An 18,204-nucleotide genomic window follows, 5' to 3' on the forward strand; every position below is an offset into this window, starting at 1 on the left:
GAATCCAAGAGGCGGTCGCCGCCATCTTGAATGTGGGTCCCGCTCCAGAGTTGTGTTTTTCTCGATCGCTTGGAGGGTCGTATGGCACCGTTTTGAGGATAATTTCTATGACAGAGGGTTTGTTTATGCAGTTCTTTTTGAATTATTTTTCGAGGTCAAATGGAAGGTCAAATTGAGGATCAAAGGTAAAACATGACCATGAGCAATGAAATCTCCTCTCTTTTGATCGATATATGTCCTCCATTTTCTTCTCCTACTCATTGTAAGTGTACCACTTGCAGAAGCTGCATGTTTTGCATACCACCATTATATAAGCATGTGCCACACATACGACGCATGTGCTGTAGATGAAGCCTTTCACTTGGTTGGGTACGTGAAGTCGAGGTGCCATCTTTTTCCTTTATGAGGAAATATGAGGCCCTGCAATGGAAAGTACCGCGAATGTTTGAGGGAAATCTTCTATGTAACTAGTTTTATGTAGCTGGGAGAGCCAGATCAGCTTAGTTGCTACATGAGCAACTTCGGGCATTTCTCATAATTCAAGATGGCAGCCACTGCCATCTTGAATGTTGGCCCAGTTTCAAAGTTTTATCTCGACGCCTTGGAAGCTCATGTGATACAGTTGTTTCCAGCATTTTTAATTGCAGGAGGCCTATTTTGCAGTTATTTTTAATGCATGAGATCAGCATCAAGGTTAAATCGAATGTCAGAGGTCAAACTTGATCAACAACCACCCAAATTCACTCTACTTACCGGTATATGCCGTTTGCCGTCTTCTCGTACTCATAGTAAGTGTACACCTCGCAGCAGCTGCATTTGTTTTTTGAGTAAAATAATATGAACATATATGACATGCGCCACGCATGCATTGAAGGAGATCATAATGCTTGCATAGACGTGTACTGTGCATGAACTATCCGTTCAGACACTTGTCGCTGCCAAGCGATATGCAATGATTGGTACTTAACTCCGCCTGGACGAGACAGCTTAGATCACAAATCATGCCACTGCATATCAATGAGTAAAAACAATGAAACAAAAAAGTATTAGAGGGCTCACATCGCACTTCGCCAAAAAGTGACCCAAGTCCGATTATAATGATTTTGATTTGAAGCGAGGCCGCCCGCTGTCTAAGAAACAGTGTAAGCCGAAAGACACGCAGCTGGGTGTGGATCAAACATGGCAAAACTATGAATGAGAATACTCATGCCACGTTCAGATACCAGTTGAAGACATGTGGGGCTAAAGCGATAGCGGCTATGTTCAGTGGGGTGATTGATCTGCATCCTGAGTTTATATGCTATTCCCGCGCACCGCCTCTCCACCAAAGATATTGCCCACACCCTACTGGTGGAGTGCTCTTTGGATGTTTTCAGGTAGTTGCTTAGTTCTTGGTATGACTTGCTGCCATTACCGCCATAAAATATGCCTTCGTGAAAAAGTTTGCGAAAGTCAACATTGAAGGGTTAATATTTTGGTAACTTGACTATACCGCTACAAGTTATACCCGACCTATTGTCAAAAACCCTAAAGAACATGAACGCTACACGACAAAATTTATACTTCAGAAACACATACGCGTCATTGCATCTATGACAAGAACCCGTACAGTCTTTGCTTATGAGCGACATTACTTCTAATGAAAAAGTCACACGGAATGAGCGCCACATGACAAGCTTATCTGCGAAAACGTTTACTCGACATGACTTATACAGCACTGAGTTACACAGTTTCACTTATGCGCGACATTACTTCCACTGCAGAGGCTCCTACATGACATGAGTACTACACCACAGAACTGATACTGCAAAAAACGCATACCAGTCATTACTTTAAAAGCAAAGACTTTACCACAAGTCTTTGATGTAGCACTAATGTCGCGTACAGGATTTCGCAGTAGAAATAATGCGGTGTATAATCAATGACTCCATAAGTTTTTGCGGAAGAAGAAATGACGGGTACAAGCATTTGAGGGATTAGCTTTGCAGTTAAGCGTTAATTTCCCATATATATTTTTGCAGCAGACGTAAAGTCGTGCATGAGCAATGGCTACACAGTTTTGCCGTAGACGTAATGACAAGCACAAGCTTTGTCGTGTAGGCCTAATGTCGTGCATCGGTTTTTGCAGAAGATGTAATGTCGAGCAGTCGGCAATGACGAGCATAAAATTTTGCATTGCAAGTTTTATCGCGTAGCACTAACGTCAAGTTCAAGTGTTGGTAGTAAGAGTCATGTCGTAGTTCTCCTGTCGGTAGTGGTCTTTGTTGAAACACTAATGTCGTGGAACGCCTCATCGGGCCGCGGGTGTCGCTGGGGTGACAGGGTCTGATGACCAGGCGCTGGAAGCCCCGTGCCGCCGGTCCGGGGATGCGCTCGTGGTGCCGTTGGGTCCGGCTGAGCGTCGGCGTTTTGCATCGGCGGCAGAAGTAAGGCAACAGCAGGCGCGGTTACGGTTCTCATGACATATTCCACGCCGCATGGCCTCTTATTTCAATCACGTAAATGCCAGTTTAGCTCCCCTGTTTGCGCTTGAAGAATGCCGCGTGCTTTTATTTTCCGGTGCGGCCATTTACAACTAGATATGTCTAATCAGACGCTTATGATACCCAATAACCAGACATTTCCGAATGAAAATGGCATGTGCTACAATCCTTTCTGTTTGCGAAATGACATTGGCCGGAATGGTGGTAAGCGCAATCCGTTCAATTCATGGCGCGTACGGTGGCCAAGTCGTGCCTGAGAAAGAGAGGCGAGGCTTGACTTTTTTTTTAGAGTGTAAGGGGTTGGGTTACAAGGATCTTAAAAGGGGTCACTCGTCTAAAAAATCGCTCCTAGCTAAACATGTTTCTTCTCTTGCGGTGCTACCGGCATTCAGCCACAATAACGCATTGGTGAGCCCTGTCGCTGAGTGGGCCCACATCTGTTGAAAATGCATTTCTTACCGCATTTTGGCCATTTTGGCTTGAAATGACAGGACAAAACTGAGCGCATATCATCGACAAAGCCCTTCGGATGCACGGGAAGTCACAACAAAGAACCTATGTCGGTAGGGGCGCAGGAACGATCTCAAAGTGTGGCGAGGGGAAACGAAAAATGACTTGACATCACCCTCTTCATTTTTTATGTCACGAATGTTGGCCCATTTGTGTCCAAGGTTGGTGGAAAGGATTCGTTGCTTTATTACAATACTTCTCATTGACATAAGCATGTGCCCTAGAGTAAAAGTCGGTCTCAGATGTGTGCCATGCCACTCGATCTACTTCAGTTTTGGGGTAACAGTATCTGAATAATGGTATAATGCCATTCTTCTTATGCACATTACGCTCATATTTGGCTATTCATTTATGGAGTTCCGCAATAACAACTTAAGCAATTAACTCGCATGCGATGCATCAAACATCAAAATAACTATACTACGCCCAACACCATGCAATCCCCCTCCCTGACGCGAAGCGTAAATCCACCATATACCCCGCAACATGTAACTGGAATCGCTTGGATTTCTATTCTTAAACGGATTGCCCCGCGTGACCAGACCAACATGGGAGAAGAAAGCAAATCCCGTGTACAGCGGCGACAGTTGACGAGCGCGACCCTCTTAGCAAAGTCATGACACAAGAGCCATGAAGGATGACACTTTCAGTAAAACCACGATGTAGCCGGATACACGGGTTATCGCCTAGGGCTATTTCCACACGTGGACTTTTTCACTATTTACCGACGTGGGCTATTTACGCCATTTGCCGCCTCGCTTAAGGCACGCATGCATGAACAGGCCTTTAGTGTGTTGGTCTTACAGCAGGAACATTTTTTCTTGCCGTTTGTGGCAGTCTGCATCGGCTTGATCGTGTCCTGCGGGGGTAAGGGAACAGTCAAAGAGAGAGAGAAGGTTGGGGGGAGGGTCGACACTGCCTTTGACCAACATTTTTTGCTTGTTTTCAATATGAATTGATGATATGCACATATATATATATATATATATATATATATATATATATATATATATATATATATATATATATCATATATATATATATATATATATATATATATATATATATATATATACATATGTGTGTGTGTGTGTGTGTGTGTGTGTGTGTGTGTGTGGTGTGTGTGTGGTGTGTGTGGTGTGTGTGGTGTATGTATGTGGTATGTGTGTGTGTGGGTGGTGTGTGTGTGTGTGTGGGTGTGTGTGTGTGTGGTGTGTGTGTGTGTGTGTGTGTGTGTGTGTGTGTGTGTGTGGGTTGTGTGTGGTGTGTGTGTGTGGTGTGTGTGTTGTGTGTGTGTGTGTGTGTGTGTGTGTGTGTGTACGCATATACAGATCAAATGTAAATGGATGACATGTTACAATAGACAGTTCCTTCGTTTTTCTGATGACCACCCATGAAGCTAAGGCCTCTCCACTCTCACCGCTGGAAAGGACCCCTCCCAACGTTCACAGCTGGGTGCAATACCGATCGGAGCGATCCCCCGCCACCGCGGACAGCCGTGCTTTGGCGCCAGGGGAAAGCCGGAGCCGTGATTGGTCATCTTACGCCCCTCAACGCCATCCCACAGGCAGATCTGGCGCTGAAGTATGGAATCGTCATCGCTTTGCTCGCTCGAACACGGAATTTGTTCTGCACCGACTCCGCTCTTTTGCATTCATCGCAGTCGCCAAGCGTGGTGAATCACAACTGTTCAATCGAAGCATTCGTCTCAGAATTCCATTTTTACCACCAGATTATGAAGATGCCATTGATCTACTGGACATCGTGCCACACTGGCATCCAGGGCAGCAATCTCTCTCAATTCAATGGCTCAATGGAACTCGTGCCCCTCCCCCCCCCCCCTGCTATATCAAATCCTAGCGCGCATTATTGCTACACGCTGAACCGTTTCGGCCAATGCTCCAGTTGGTGAGCAGGGTGTGCCTTTTTGTGATGGAATTGGCCATCCCGGTTGTCCAGTTAATTTTGTCCCACGCTTATTCATACTAACACACTGGGCCGCGGCGGGTCCAGTACGGCCTGTCATCGCCCCAATGCGCACCTGTGACTCGGTGCACGGAGTGCACATTGTCACACTCAATGTGACAATGCGCACGGAGACTCGGACACAAGGGCCTGTGCCGACCGTTGTAGGTGGCTGTCCCGCCCATGTCATGTGTGATGTGTGTGAGCGTGCGTGCGTGTGTACGTGCGTGCGTGCGTATGTACACCCGCGCGTGTGTACGCGCATGTGCGTGCGTGCGTGCTTGCGTGCGTGCGTGCGTGCGTGCGTGCGTTCGTGCGTGCCTGCGTGCGTGTGTGTGTTTGGGGGTGGGCGATGATTGTTGATATGCTGGCAATAAAAGTTTTGCAAAAAATATTCCCGTGCGGCTTATGTTGCCACACCACGAGCTGGTACTTTCTTCCACCCAGGTCACGCTTACGACGCTTTCAAATGGGACCAGCTAAGTAAGCAGATTCACCCGGCCTAATGAACCATACAGATGGATGACAGCATGCGAGAGGAGTATAACAGGGCAATGAGATTGAAGCTTCCGTGATGATAGGTCAACATAGCAGTGCATTCACGGGAGAGAAGCGCTGCAAGATGAGCAAATGGAGATGATGGTGGTTTGGGCGCTTAGGCTACTCGCCCTTGTGGCACCGCAATATCTGAAGCACAAGGTACGCAACGATGAGCAGATGCCAAACAGAAACGTGGGCAGGCAGGATGGGAGAACAGTGCGCATAGCTGAACTGACCGAAGCTACTTTTGTTCCGTCCCGCGGCATTCTGATCGGTTTCCCGCCGCAGCAGCAGCTCAGCGCCAAATGAGGCGGCTGCCAAACGCGCCGTGACTGTCTGCGTAGCGCCAGCAGGCGAGGGACCACCGACTGGTCGCCCGTCATGGCACGGCGACTGGCTGACCCCCATCGGCGGCGTGTCAAGCCGAGGCACGACTTAGGCCGCAGAGCGGGCGGCCGACCGCCCAGCCCGACGTGATGCCGGGGTTGGTTTGTTTTGCTCGGTTTGCTCGTTTAGCAGCAATTAGCCTGGGGTCTCACACCGGGTGGAGGGACTACACCGCTGTCAGGAGGCAAAGCTTAAAGTTATTTCAATCCAGATTAGGTCTTCTGGCGCGGAGAAAAGATCGGGGAAAGCTGTGCTATTTTGGCCCAGCTGTCCGGCAGAGGGGCAAGCATTATGACCGCGCACAGCTACGGTTTCAACTTATTCAATCCGTCCGGTAGCAAATTCCAAGTCATGCTATCCGCGACTATAATCCGGAGCATTGCGATCAGATGCAGGTGGGGGTGTGTGCAGTCATTTCACAACAGGGAAGGGTTTTACCTGAAATTTTCCTAAAAATAAACAATATTAGTACGCGTCAGGAGCATTAACATGTCCTGCCTTGCGTTTCAAAACATCGCATGCTTTCATTCCAATTTGTTCGTACTGCCTCGATTATTTTTAACCTGTTGACTTCTTATATGCACAATAATGCGTGTTAAGATTTGATATAGCAGGGGGGGGGGGGGGCACGAGTTCCAGTTCACCCTTGAATTGAGAGATTGTTACCCAGGATACCAGTGCGGCACGATGTCCAGTAGATCAATGGCATCTTCATTATCTGGTGGTAAAAAGGGAATTCTGAGACGAATACTTCGCAAAACGCAGAAGCTTGTGATTCATCGTGCTTGGCGACTGCGGCGCTTGCAAAAGAGCGGAGTCGGTGCAGAACAAATTCCGTGTTCGAGCGAGCAAAGCGATGACGATTCCATACTTCAGCGCCAGATCTGCCTGTGGGATGGCTCTGAGGGGCGTAAGATGACCAATCACGGCTCCGGCTTTCCCCTGGCGCCAAAGCACGGCTGTCCGCGGTGGCGGGGGATCGCTCCGATCGGTACTGCACCCAGCTGTGAACGTTGGGAGGGGTCCTTCCCAGCGGTGAGAGTGGAGAGGCCTTGCGCCACGCGCGACCACAGCTGCGCCACGCGCGACCTGAGCGCGCCCGGGTGGCATACGGGCTTACAAGATCTGTGTAATATGCTTCCCCATCGCGTGAATGTAAAAAAATGAAAACACTAGACAGCCTAAATCAATGGTTTATGGTATGGTTATCATCAGTTTAATCAATGGTTGCATCTAGGGTGGTATCACGTGACAATGGCGAAAAAGTCTTCCAATTATTGCTCTGGTTCTCACTGAATGTCAAAGAAAGCACACTCCTAGATCAGACCGGGTCTTTTGGCGGTAAGACAGCAGTAATGGTCTCCGCGAAGAAAAACCAGGAAAATGGCGACATACATGCGTTGATATTTTGGTAAGATGTCTTTATGAAAACGAATGGCAGTGGTAAGTTCAAAATTGCTGCGGATTATCCCATTCGGTTTTCGATTTGTTTAAACAGTGAGCCACAGTTTTTACAAGTCACGAACATCCAGCAAAAGCTGAGGCTCGCTGTTTAAAAAAAAGAAATCTGGAAAATCGAGCAGGATCTCGGCAGGCCATTTTTTAGTTACTTTTGTATTCGTTTTGACGAAGCCATGCTGCGGAAATAACACATCTATATCTCCATCCTCTTGGTTTTTCTACGGGGAATAAGCCTATTACTTTTGTCTTATCCATGTGCACAATGTTCCTCGTAAATGCACTTAAAAACTTACGTCATTTAGTCTTTTGAAGAACTCACGGAATCATTGCTGAAATTTAAAAAGGCAGATTACCTGGTTCGAATGATTGTGCGTCATTTTTCTTCAAGTTTTTCGAGAACAAATTAGGACTGTTCCTCCACAGAACCTTTGTGATCTGTTCCCAGACAGATAGAACACCAATATCTCATAAAAAGGGTATGATAACAATGATGCCAAAAGCTGGCAATCGCCCTGTTAGCATAAAGCCGTGGCGCTAGTTCACGCTGCTAAATGTCGACTTCAAAAATATACCTGCCGAAATTACAACCAGGTTGAAGCGTGTCATAGATCAGCTTATTAATTCACGCCAAACCGCATATTTCAACGGACGAGATATGGGGAAAACACGGGCCTGATTTTTTATGTCATCAACTGCTTACTCTTTAAACAGAAGGGTTGATCTTGTCAACCGAGTATAAGGCGACCTTTGATTCGTAATCGTGGGAGTTTGTCTCTACAGTGCTTAAAGACATAGAAAGTTGGAGCCCACTTTGGAAATTTCATAAACCTGTTGTATTGGAATTCTGAAAGCTTTTTAAGGATCTCTCTGCTTCTCTTTCAAAATTTCAAGTTTTCTTTCAAGGATGAATAGCTACGCGGGTGAGACAATTTACCTGAAATGCGGCATCGGCAGGGAGACCCAGCCTCAGGCTATCTTTTTAACCTTGTAGTTAATGTACTTGACTGCCAACTAATGTAATTAAATCTCTTGAGCAGTATTCAGATAGCTGACAACACTTAGTACTTGGTAGCACAACAGTTAGTAGGCATGTCGAGTATGCAACGACATGGTGCTCGTTCTTGACAGATCCTGCGCTTGCCTGTGATGAAAGTTGCATGGGGCATTAAATGAAATAAACACATTCTCCTCATTTTCTGGTTCAACACCAAACGTGCAAAAAAGTTGCATGGCTTCCGTTTGCACTTCAGCCCAAGAAGACATTGAAAGCAGCCCCAGTATTAAAGGGAATGTTCCACATTTGAAGATATTGAGATAAGGATCAGATATGATGAGAAAGGCTTACTCGTAACTTTTGGTAAGTTTTCAAGGCTCAAAAACGACTCTAAGTAACACAATTTCGAAGTTTGTAAAAATGCACCCCATTACGTCATCGTTTGATGACGTCATGGAATGGTTTTGTGACGACAGCAATACCTAGCAGCATCTGGCAGCCAGACCTAAATTATACCTCAAAACGCGCTAAAACTGATGCCAGCCGGCCATCCTCATGGCGGGTGGTGTGTTGGGTGGTCGGTCGGTAAATGGCTTGTTCTTTTTGTCTTAGCATTGGTCGTAAGACAAGCTTTCTTCGACTGTTTTACATACGAAACGTAGCGATCGCCAGCTTTTATGGCAGCTTATTAAGAATCTGCACGATAAAAAAGCACGATATGCTGTGAAGACCGTCATATAGTGTCGTCAATTTCTTACCGAAACCTGCCAGGGACTGATGGGATGTCAATATTGAACTGTCGACCTGTCTTCGCCCCCAGTGCTGCAGTTGTGACATTGACATCTTGTGATGTACACAGTATTTGCGCTCGTTGTTATTGTTGTTGCATTATTTATCGTTGTATTACGTTGCGTTCGTTGTTATTTGTACCTGGCAGTGTAGTCGCATGCAGAAATTAACAATGAATCTGTGGCATTGCCATGAATTGTTCAACAAATCATTGTTATTGCTATGGTAAAGATGGTGAGGTTGATCCACCAAGAATGTTTTTCTTGCACGGGATTATTTATGAAATCACTAGTCAGCCCCGACATATTCATTGTGGTGGAATGGCATTTGGGCTGGCAATAGTCCTTTGACAGCGTTAAATCAGCTGTTTCCAGTCATTCATGAATCATAAACTGTTTTCTCATAGACTTGACATAGAGCGGTCAACTAATGTGGTACATGGTGAAGTGGCACTGGTCAACAGTGTCATTGAGGCCTACTTCAGTGCTGTACTGTGACATGGCACGATGAACAATGATATAATTTTTGTACTGCAATCCCCCGCTGCTTTCATAATAAATTCCACCATTAAAAGATAGGCGAAGCATGCATTCTTGCATTAACCCTGCATCTGACATATGTCTGACCGAAAACACAGGATACAATATACAAAGCACTTTCAGCAAAGCACACAACCAATATAAGACTTCACTTGTTCAGTCTGTTTTGTGAATCCACAACATGTGGGTAACAAAGACGCAAACACATCTTTGGCAAGGCACATTGTACATCCGATGATAATGGAAACTAACATTTCACTCCCCAACCAATATCACATGACATTCTACAAGGAGCATCTATCCCCAATAGACAATGCTTAACGCCCACCAGGGCCAGCAAAGCTAGTCATCCCAAATGTAAACTACTGGAATCGGCTTGCCGGGTGCGGCTGTCCGCCAGGCTTTCTCGACTATCTTCCGGCCGATGTTCGCGGTGCACATTTGGGCGTGCCACGCCGGAGTGCTCCGACGGACCAGTGATGGTGACCCGCATGTGCTTGTCCACGATGGCCTCCAAGAGCAGGCGCATGTACGGGAAGGTACTCGACAACTTCACCGGCCACAGGATGCACTGGCCAGAGATACGGCTGTAGACGCGAGACGTTCTGAAACTATGCAACAACGTTGAGTCATAACTAATTCACATTGGCATCCATCACTGTGGCCTTCCGATGCCGACAACACGCCTCCCAGAAAAGGATGCTTCTGGCAAAAAGCAAAATAAAAACAAGCATAGACACCAAATCACAGAAAAAACTTGCGCCGCTGAGTCACACCAAGCCGCCAAATGATGGCGTTCTATAACTTTGTCTACACCATTTTCCATGAATGAATTTCTGGGATCAGTGTTCAAACTAACAAAACCTGGTATGCGCCTTTGAGCACATCTGATAGTAGGAATACCGTTTCTAGAACAATTATGACGTTCCTTCATGTGCCACATTGTTCGGAAGAGTCCAGCCCGCCCTCTGATATCAACTGGCCTTGAGCGGTCACTGCTACCGGATGCAGGCCATCCCAGCCATGGGCAAAATAGTGAGCAACACAGGTGTTCCCGCTCACCGACCGCCGCGCGTGCTAAGGCGGACGTACAGACTGAGGTGGACAAATTTTACTGGGAGTCACGGCCAGGTGCATAACATTCATTGTATTTTTTAAAGGGTACTCAATGTAACCATAATTTTCTGGTCGTTCGGGGAAAATGAAACAAGTACTTTCTGGGTTGAGCCCAATCTCTCAAAGGCCGCGACGATGCCATATTTAGCTAAATACTGCTTTTCACATGATCACACGACTACCAACTGTTCCTGACTATCAGCCACTATATTAAATACCACTAGAGAGTCAAACCCAAGACTGCATACTGCCAGGTTAATAGGTGATACATGCACTGCTGTGCTGGAGCATTCAGTGCGCCCCTTGCAGCGGTGAAGCCACGCAGCGCGCCCGAGGGGGGCCGTCGGTGGCGCCGCGCGGCCGCCCCCCCCCCCCCCCCCGTCCGCGCCCAGCGCTCACCGGGTGCTCCAGCACGTGCTTCTTGAAGGCGAAGTAGGTGCCAACGAAAGTGGGCGGCACGGACACGCCAAACCAGAACCCGATCAGCGACAGTATGGTGCGGAATGGCAGCGCTGCCGGCAAGCCGTACGCCCACGGCACGTAGTTCAGCAGCAGCGTGATCCTGGAGACGATCCCGCGGACGGGCGGCAGGCGAGGGCTCAGTGGGAGCACCATCGACGCACTCCGCAGCGGTCCGACCCCACCCGCGATAGCCACGGTATCCACCGGAACAGACGATTCACCCGACCCCCGAGCACAGTGATTTCTCTTCTGTGGGGCACAGGCATTGTCAATGACCACGATTACGTTGCCCGAGTTCACCCACTGCACTGCGATTGGGAGCAGGACTCAACGGCAAAGCATCCCGCACACAATGCATCATCAGCCGATTCAAATGTGGCAATTTTCCAAGCTTGGTAGATGTCACGCCCAAGCGTGTTTCCATCAAGTTCTAGTTCTTCCCGACTTGTAGATTCGGGTGGACACGTAGCCGGGGGGCGTACACAGGCAGATGCACAGCACGAGGCCACAGGTCTTCAGCGAGCCGCGGTTGACCGGCGACAGGAGGCCCAGGCACTCGAACACTGCAGGGACCGGTCAGACGTCAACACAAGACGCTGATGTAGGCGGTCGGAGGTCAGCGTCGATACTGGTGCAGGCGGTCAGAGGCCAGCACCGGTGCTGGTGCAGGTCAGCGACGCAACACAGGCAGGACAACAAAAAAAACAACAACAGTTCATTGAGTGAATTATGCAGATGTTAACTTCTTGAATTAATTTTCAGTATGCGATGAAAGGTATGTGTTCACGTCATTTCAATATGCCTCCACTTTCCAAAAATTAAAACGGCCTTAACATCAACAACAAAACACCTAGGCCCTCTGCTCATCCCACCGCGCTAACCATCAAATCACAGTAATCCCCATCAAACGACGGGTGCCGCAGTCCCGGTAATAATGCCACATCCTGAAAGAGCGCCAGGCGTGAGGACAGTGTCGCTGCAGTGTCAACCATGGCACGGGCAACCATCACCGCAAGGCCTGCCCGAATACGGCTGAGGCGCGAGGGCCACCACAGCGGCCGCAAGTCACCCACCGAGTGTGATGAGCGTCATCGAGAGCACCTGAACACCGGAGCCGATCAGCACGGAGAGCAGCGTGCCGCGCCGAGGCGGTCGGAACACGTTGCAGTACACCAGCTTTCCGCCAAACCCCTCCTGAGAGTCGTTTCCCCGACTCGATCTGACGGGCAGCCCGCCGACTGTCACTCCCCAGCGCCGGCCCGGGGACGGCTATCACTCCCCAGCGCCGGCCCGGGGACGGCTGTCACTCCCCAGCGCCGGCCCGGGGACGGCCATCACTCCCCAGCGCCGGCCCGGGGACGGCTGTCACTCCCCAGCGCCGGCTCGGGGACGGCCATCACTCCCCAGCGCCGGCCCGGGGACGGCTGTCACTCCCCAGCGCCGGCCCGGGGACGACTGTCACTCCCCAGCGCCGGCCCGGGGACGGCCATCACTCCCCAGCGCCGGCCCGGGGACGACTGTCACTCCCCAGCGCCGGCCCGGGGACGGCTGTCACTCCCCAGCGCCGGCCCGGGGACGGCCATCACTCCCCAGCGCCGGCCCGGGGACGGCTGTCACTCCCCAGCGCCGGCCCGGGGACGGCTGTCATTACCCAACCATGGCCAGGGACGGCTGTCACTCTCGGCTGTCACCAGGGACGGTTGCCACTCCGGATTCTGATCCAGCCGGCCTACGCACATGAACCCAGCTACCAAGCTGCAAGACCCGTCCGACAGTTCTGCTACACGCGGCCAACAAGCGAACCCAGGGCCCAGCTACCCAGCTGCCAGATCCGTGATGCCCGACAGCCCTACTGTACGCCGCTAGCGAGCGGACCCAGAGCACAGCTGGCTGGCTGCCAGCGCCCAGCAAGACCGCGCCCAGCAAGACCCAGCACCCCAGCAGAGCGGCGGGGCAATGCGACGGGGCGCGCCGCGGCCACGCCGTCCACCGCAGCAGCGCCGCAGCTTGGCCTGGCTATGGCTGCACGAGCCGCGCAATCTTACAACACGGCTCCCGGGCGGAGCCGGCCGAGCCGGCGGTGCCGCAGGTCGGCGCGACCTGCGCTCCGGCGCACCGCGCGGGCCCCGCACCGTCGGCCGGCCGGCGCACCTGGTTGTAGCGAGCGTTCTCATTTTCCAGTGTGCGCGGCATGATCATGGCCACCATGCCGGAATGGAAGAGCACGATCGCCAACAAGTTCATGATAGAAATCTACTGGATGTTGGCGTTCGGAAGCGAGTCCATCAGGTAGTCCGAGCGCGACAACCATTTGAGATGTGCGTCTCCTGAGAGCGATAGGAAACTGGTGCGGTCAGCGGCGTGGTTTACCAGCCGACAATGGACAAGCATCGCCTGCTGGAGCACGACAGACGGGCGTGGTCAGTCGAGTCATGTGGAAGATGACGGTGCGGGTGTGCTGGATTATGGCCAGGCGACCAACTCACGTGGAAGATGGCGGAGTGGTTCTACTGATCCTTAATGAGAGGCCCGATCCTAGTCGAAAGTGGTGGAGCTCAAGTGCTGGATCCTGACGAAGGTTCCAACTCACATGGAAGACAGCACAGTAGGTATGCTGCACCTTGACAAGGGGTCTTACAGACGAGAAAGGTGTTTGGGCAGGTATGCTGGGCGCTGACGAGGGTCCCAGCACACGAGGTCCTGCAGCGCAGGCCCTGAAGCGTGCGCACGGCGAGCCCCACTCACATGGAATGTGACGGAGTAGGTGTACTGGGAGCGGACGGCGCCAGCGGCCGACTGGTCGCGACCGCTGATCTCCATAGCCAGCTGCGAGCCGTCGGACCATACGCTGTTAGCCGGGCGCTGGGTGGAGCATGGCGTCATCTGCACGCGGATTTTGCGCCCGCCTGCGGCCGCGCCGCCGCATCGCCGCGCCGTCAGTGGCCCAAGTCGACGCCAGACCAGTGAGCTAGAATCGCTTTTGAACCAGGGTGGGAGGGAAAAATTCCATCGCAAAAAGACCGTCCGGGAGTGAAGGATTCAATTTACAAAAGATGCAAGCTATGAACTATTGACTGATGCTTCAGCAAACAAACATCTATTTCAAGTTGGCATGGGCGTAATATCATAAACCTGACAAAACTGTTGTCTCTTAACATCTTAGGCCATTAAATAGAAACAGAATACATTAAAGCGTAGCAACGTCATGGCAGTGTAATGAACATATAAAATTAAATAACACAGGTAATTTGATGTCGCGCTTTGCACTTCCCTTCCGCAGCGTTTTTAACACAAAGCCAAGCAAAGAAATTCAACAGCAAAGTAACAACAGAAAATTTAACGAGAATAAGGCATTCAAACAAAAAACAACAACCTAGGACTCCTACATAACAGCTCATCACCAAGTCAAACACAATACACATACCTCTGGCTTCTGTTAAGATGGGGTCAGGAAAAACAAACATTTGGTCACTGTTTCTTATAAAATACGAATGCTTATTTCCGTGAAAGTAGCGTAACTATGCCTAACCGAATAAGGCCTTACTTCATCTCATCGTGTCTAACCTGCTGGTATCACAGCAGCAGTTGTGAGTTACTGATTCCTGCACAATTCCTATTGTCACTTGCCATGCACTTAAGCAACTTAACCTAACTTAGAGTAGCCCATATGATGAACATCATCTCAACTCACCTATCTGTTGACAGCAGCACTTATGATAAAAAAGTGATGAAGTTTATTTTTTGGCCAGTTTCAACTTACATTTTTATTCAGCTCATTTGTGTGTGCTTGTTGACATCAGACAAAGTTGACAACACACAAATGAAAACACTTTAAATCACTTTGAACAACTTATTCTGATTGCCATGGTTAACCTCTTTCAAGGGCAATAATGGGTATGCTCCACAAAACAATCACTCTTCTCCAAAAGTAATCATAACTTTTAGATGACCATGTCAGTTTTACTGCTTGCCTTTTCAGCTGCACCAAATGCATCTATTTGGGCTTGTTTGTTCATATTTAGTGATAAAGTTTGAGATGTTGGCTTCACATTTTAAATGGGATGGTCTGACTATTTGCTTAATGCTAATATTTACTTCATATTACAATTGTTATGCAGCTTAGAGTACCCGAGTGTTAACATTATAGTGCATATATACAGTACAGCCATTTGCCAGTCAATCAACCATGACAGCTATGGAAAACATCTGGTTAAAACAACCATGAGGGACCACTTCAAGAAATTTGGGACAAATAATCAAGAATATGGAACAAAATAAGCCCGATACATGCCTTGTGGCATCGTAATTGATCTTGGACAAAACTTAATGGATTAAAACAAAAAATGGCTAACTCTGGTTACAAATTATGTGTTGAAAGCAGGTAAGGTAAGCAAAAAGTTAGCCCACAGGAGACTTACTGGCTTTTTGAGGGCACACTTCTTCCTGGTCCCCCAAAACAAAAAGTCAGTACCACAGCTTGCACGGTTTGTTGACAGACAGGAGTCATCCCACTCACCCCCAAAAATAAATAGCAATCACGTCCACCAACCTACGGGATTAAAATGCGAAACAAGTAAGAGGTGTGCATGATAAACATTTCCGGAGGGCAGAATTTCGCAATCAAAGTACTTCTGTATTAGCTGTGGCAGGTTTGTCTCAAAGCTCTATATGGCAGCATAAGGATGGCCTTGTCAGGTAGCCTGGTGAGTTAGGTACTCGAAAGGCTTAGATTTATCATTGTCGAGCACCGCTATGAACCAAAAAAAAAAAAAAAATAGCTAACCAACGGTTTAACAGGGCAAAGATGGCAGTAAAAATCAGTTTCGTGCTTCAAATTGTCTCCTTCATTCCCTGTGAATTGTTCACTCTTGGGTGCAAATCAAACATGTTTGGGCGGCTGGCGAATTAAGAAAACTGATTTATAAGATGCGTGCAAGTTTGCACATGGAGCTTCTTACAAAGAAATTGTTCAACATTTTAAGCAGCAGATGGTACCTCTAAAGGCAATCGGAAAGGAATAAAGAATAAAGTGCTATCACACTCGTATGATACCAAGAAAAACAAAAGTAGTTAGATACATATAAAGACTAATACTTTTTGGATTTTTTTTTCATCAGCTGCCTTGACTTAAAATCTGTCAAACTGAGTGCTCGAGTTGTGATATTCATCTTGTTAATTGTATTTAGGAGACATTGCTTAAATCTTTCACTCCTGGATTTCGGGAGTGATGCGATTTAGTGGTCAAGTTTCTTCGGGTAAAAGAAATACGTAGAGCAAATTTCTCTACCAGGCCTTGCTGGTTTTTACAGCAAGCTCTGCTTTTGTGGTGTGGTGGTGAGACAAAAAAAAAATGGAGATGCGTGAAAACCTTGTATTTGGCACACTCCTGCCGATTGTGAAGCATTTTGTAAACAAACCAAACTTGATGCGTGCAAGCGACTGGAGTCGCTGGGGGGCGGCGGAGGGGGGGGGGGGGGGGCTTGGGCTTGAAGGTGCCTGGCGCCCTTGCTCTGTGCATACATAGACATGATTCAGATGCAGGTGAGCAATGACATATCTATGGGTGTCCAGGTTCTGTAGAGCCTTGTTTATGCTTGGTGGTTTCAAGTGGGCTCGGATTTGTATGGAGTTAAAAATTTACATAAAAGATGGGGAAAAGGAGTGAAAAAATCCTCCTCATAGGATGTTGCTTTACACCCAAAGTCAGTAGTTCTAGGACACTGCGCCAGACATGCTACGCGCCGTCAGGGGCGGCGCACAACCCACTGACCGCCCACACCACTGCTGCTTTGATCTATGTTCCGGATGTTTCGCGGCTGCACGCAGATGGGTCGTGGGAGAGAAAACCATAAACTCAAAACACTTGAATGATCGACTGAACCCTAGCAGATGCTGTCAATAGATCGATTTTGGTGTTAAGTGTGACACAACATTTCGTGATGAAAATACCAATGCAGCTACAAAACACACCATTGCCATGGAAGGAGCTGCCCCAGGCCTCGTTGACGCGACTGTGGTATATGATGTTGAAATCCAGGTGGTTGTACACGTAATACACGCTACTCTTGTCAGCCAGGTTGCTTTGTGGACAGGGCAGGATTGGATGCATGCATGCGCATTTAGTACTCACAAGGATCAAACACAACACTCTACCCTAGAAAGCTCACATCCATTGTCTTTGTGGTTGGCTTACTGACAGTTTGGTGTTTGTGCCTGGCGTTAATGTAATATCGTCATTATCACATGGCAATACTACTCATTATCACTGATTTAATCACCTTTATACTCTTTATTAATGTTACGTATTATTGTTTCTAAGGCAAAGTTCAATCTTACTGTCAACAGAGTGAGCTAACATTCAAAGTCTAACGCCGAATAGCATGTTGACTTGGATTCTGGTATCTGGTGTAGATGATGCGGGGACACCTTCCCTGTGCTGAAAACAGTTGAGTACATAAATGATTATTATCAGTAAAATAGCCAATGAACAAAACTGTCACACAATGTACAGATTGTGGGACAGCGATGTAACATGTGCTCCAAATGTAGGATAGAGTAATGTTTTACTTTCATGATATGAATGTTGATGTCAGAAATGAATACATCAGTCAACTTAGCTAATACAAATTGTTAATATTGCATGATTTCTGTTTGCAGCATGGCTTGAAACTACCTGGGCCGTGAAGTGTGCTCCTCACTCTCTCACACTCTCTTCTTCCACCACCTCCTGCCATTGCATTGATACCTCAGGCATCTAGCCGCTGTTACCTGTGGCTTTATCGAGCTGGGAATCTAAAATGATTGTTATAATTAGAAAATTAGGACTATCATTCAATACCGCCATTGCCTACATATGGTATTTGGGTGCTCAGTCTGGCGCAAATCTGATTTCAGTAGATCAAGTTCAGCAATAGGTTGAGCACACTCAAGCTTTCCGTGATCTGGTGCAATGGATTGA

At 48.3% G+C, this 18,204-nt stretch overlaps 1 protein-coding gene across 1 annotated transcript; it reads right to left on the minus strand.

The window, feature by feature from the left end:
* Positions 1 to 6,808: 6,808 nt before the first annotated feature.
* Positions 6,809 to 13,490, minus strand: LOC119105432 (transmembrane 9 superfamily member 2-like). The gene is made up of 6 exons (XM_037228897.1): positions 13,398 to 13,490; positions 12,320 to 12,440; positions 11,671 to 11,809; positions 11,184 to 11,403; positions 10,049 to 10,239; positions 6,809 to 6,974 (listed from the first exon to the last, which is right to left on the minus strand). Exons 1-6 carry the CDS (start codon positions 13,488 to 13,490, stop codon positions 6,809 to 6,811), a joined length of 930 nt encoding a protein of 309 aa, XP_037084792.1.
* Positions 13,491 to 18,204: the final 4,714 nt, after the last annotated feature.

Source organism: Pollicipes pollicipes, unplaced genomic scaffold, assembly GCF_011947565.3.
Source record: "Pollicipes pollicipes isolate AB1234 unplaced genomic scaffold, Ppol_2.1 Scaffold_6138;HRSCAF=7277_pilon_pilon_pilon, whole genome shotgun sequence".
In the NCBI taxonomy this organism is placed as follows: Eukaryota; Metazoa; Arthropoda; class Thecostraca; order Pollicipedomorpha; family Pollicipedidae; genus Pollicipes; species Pollicipes pollicipes.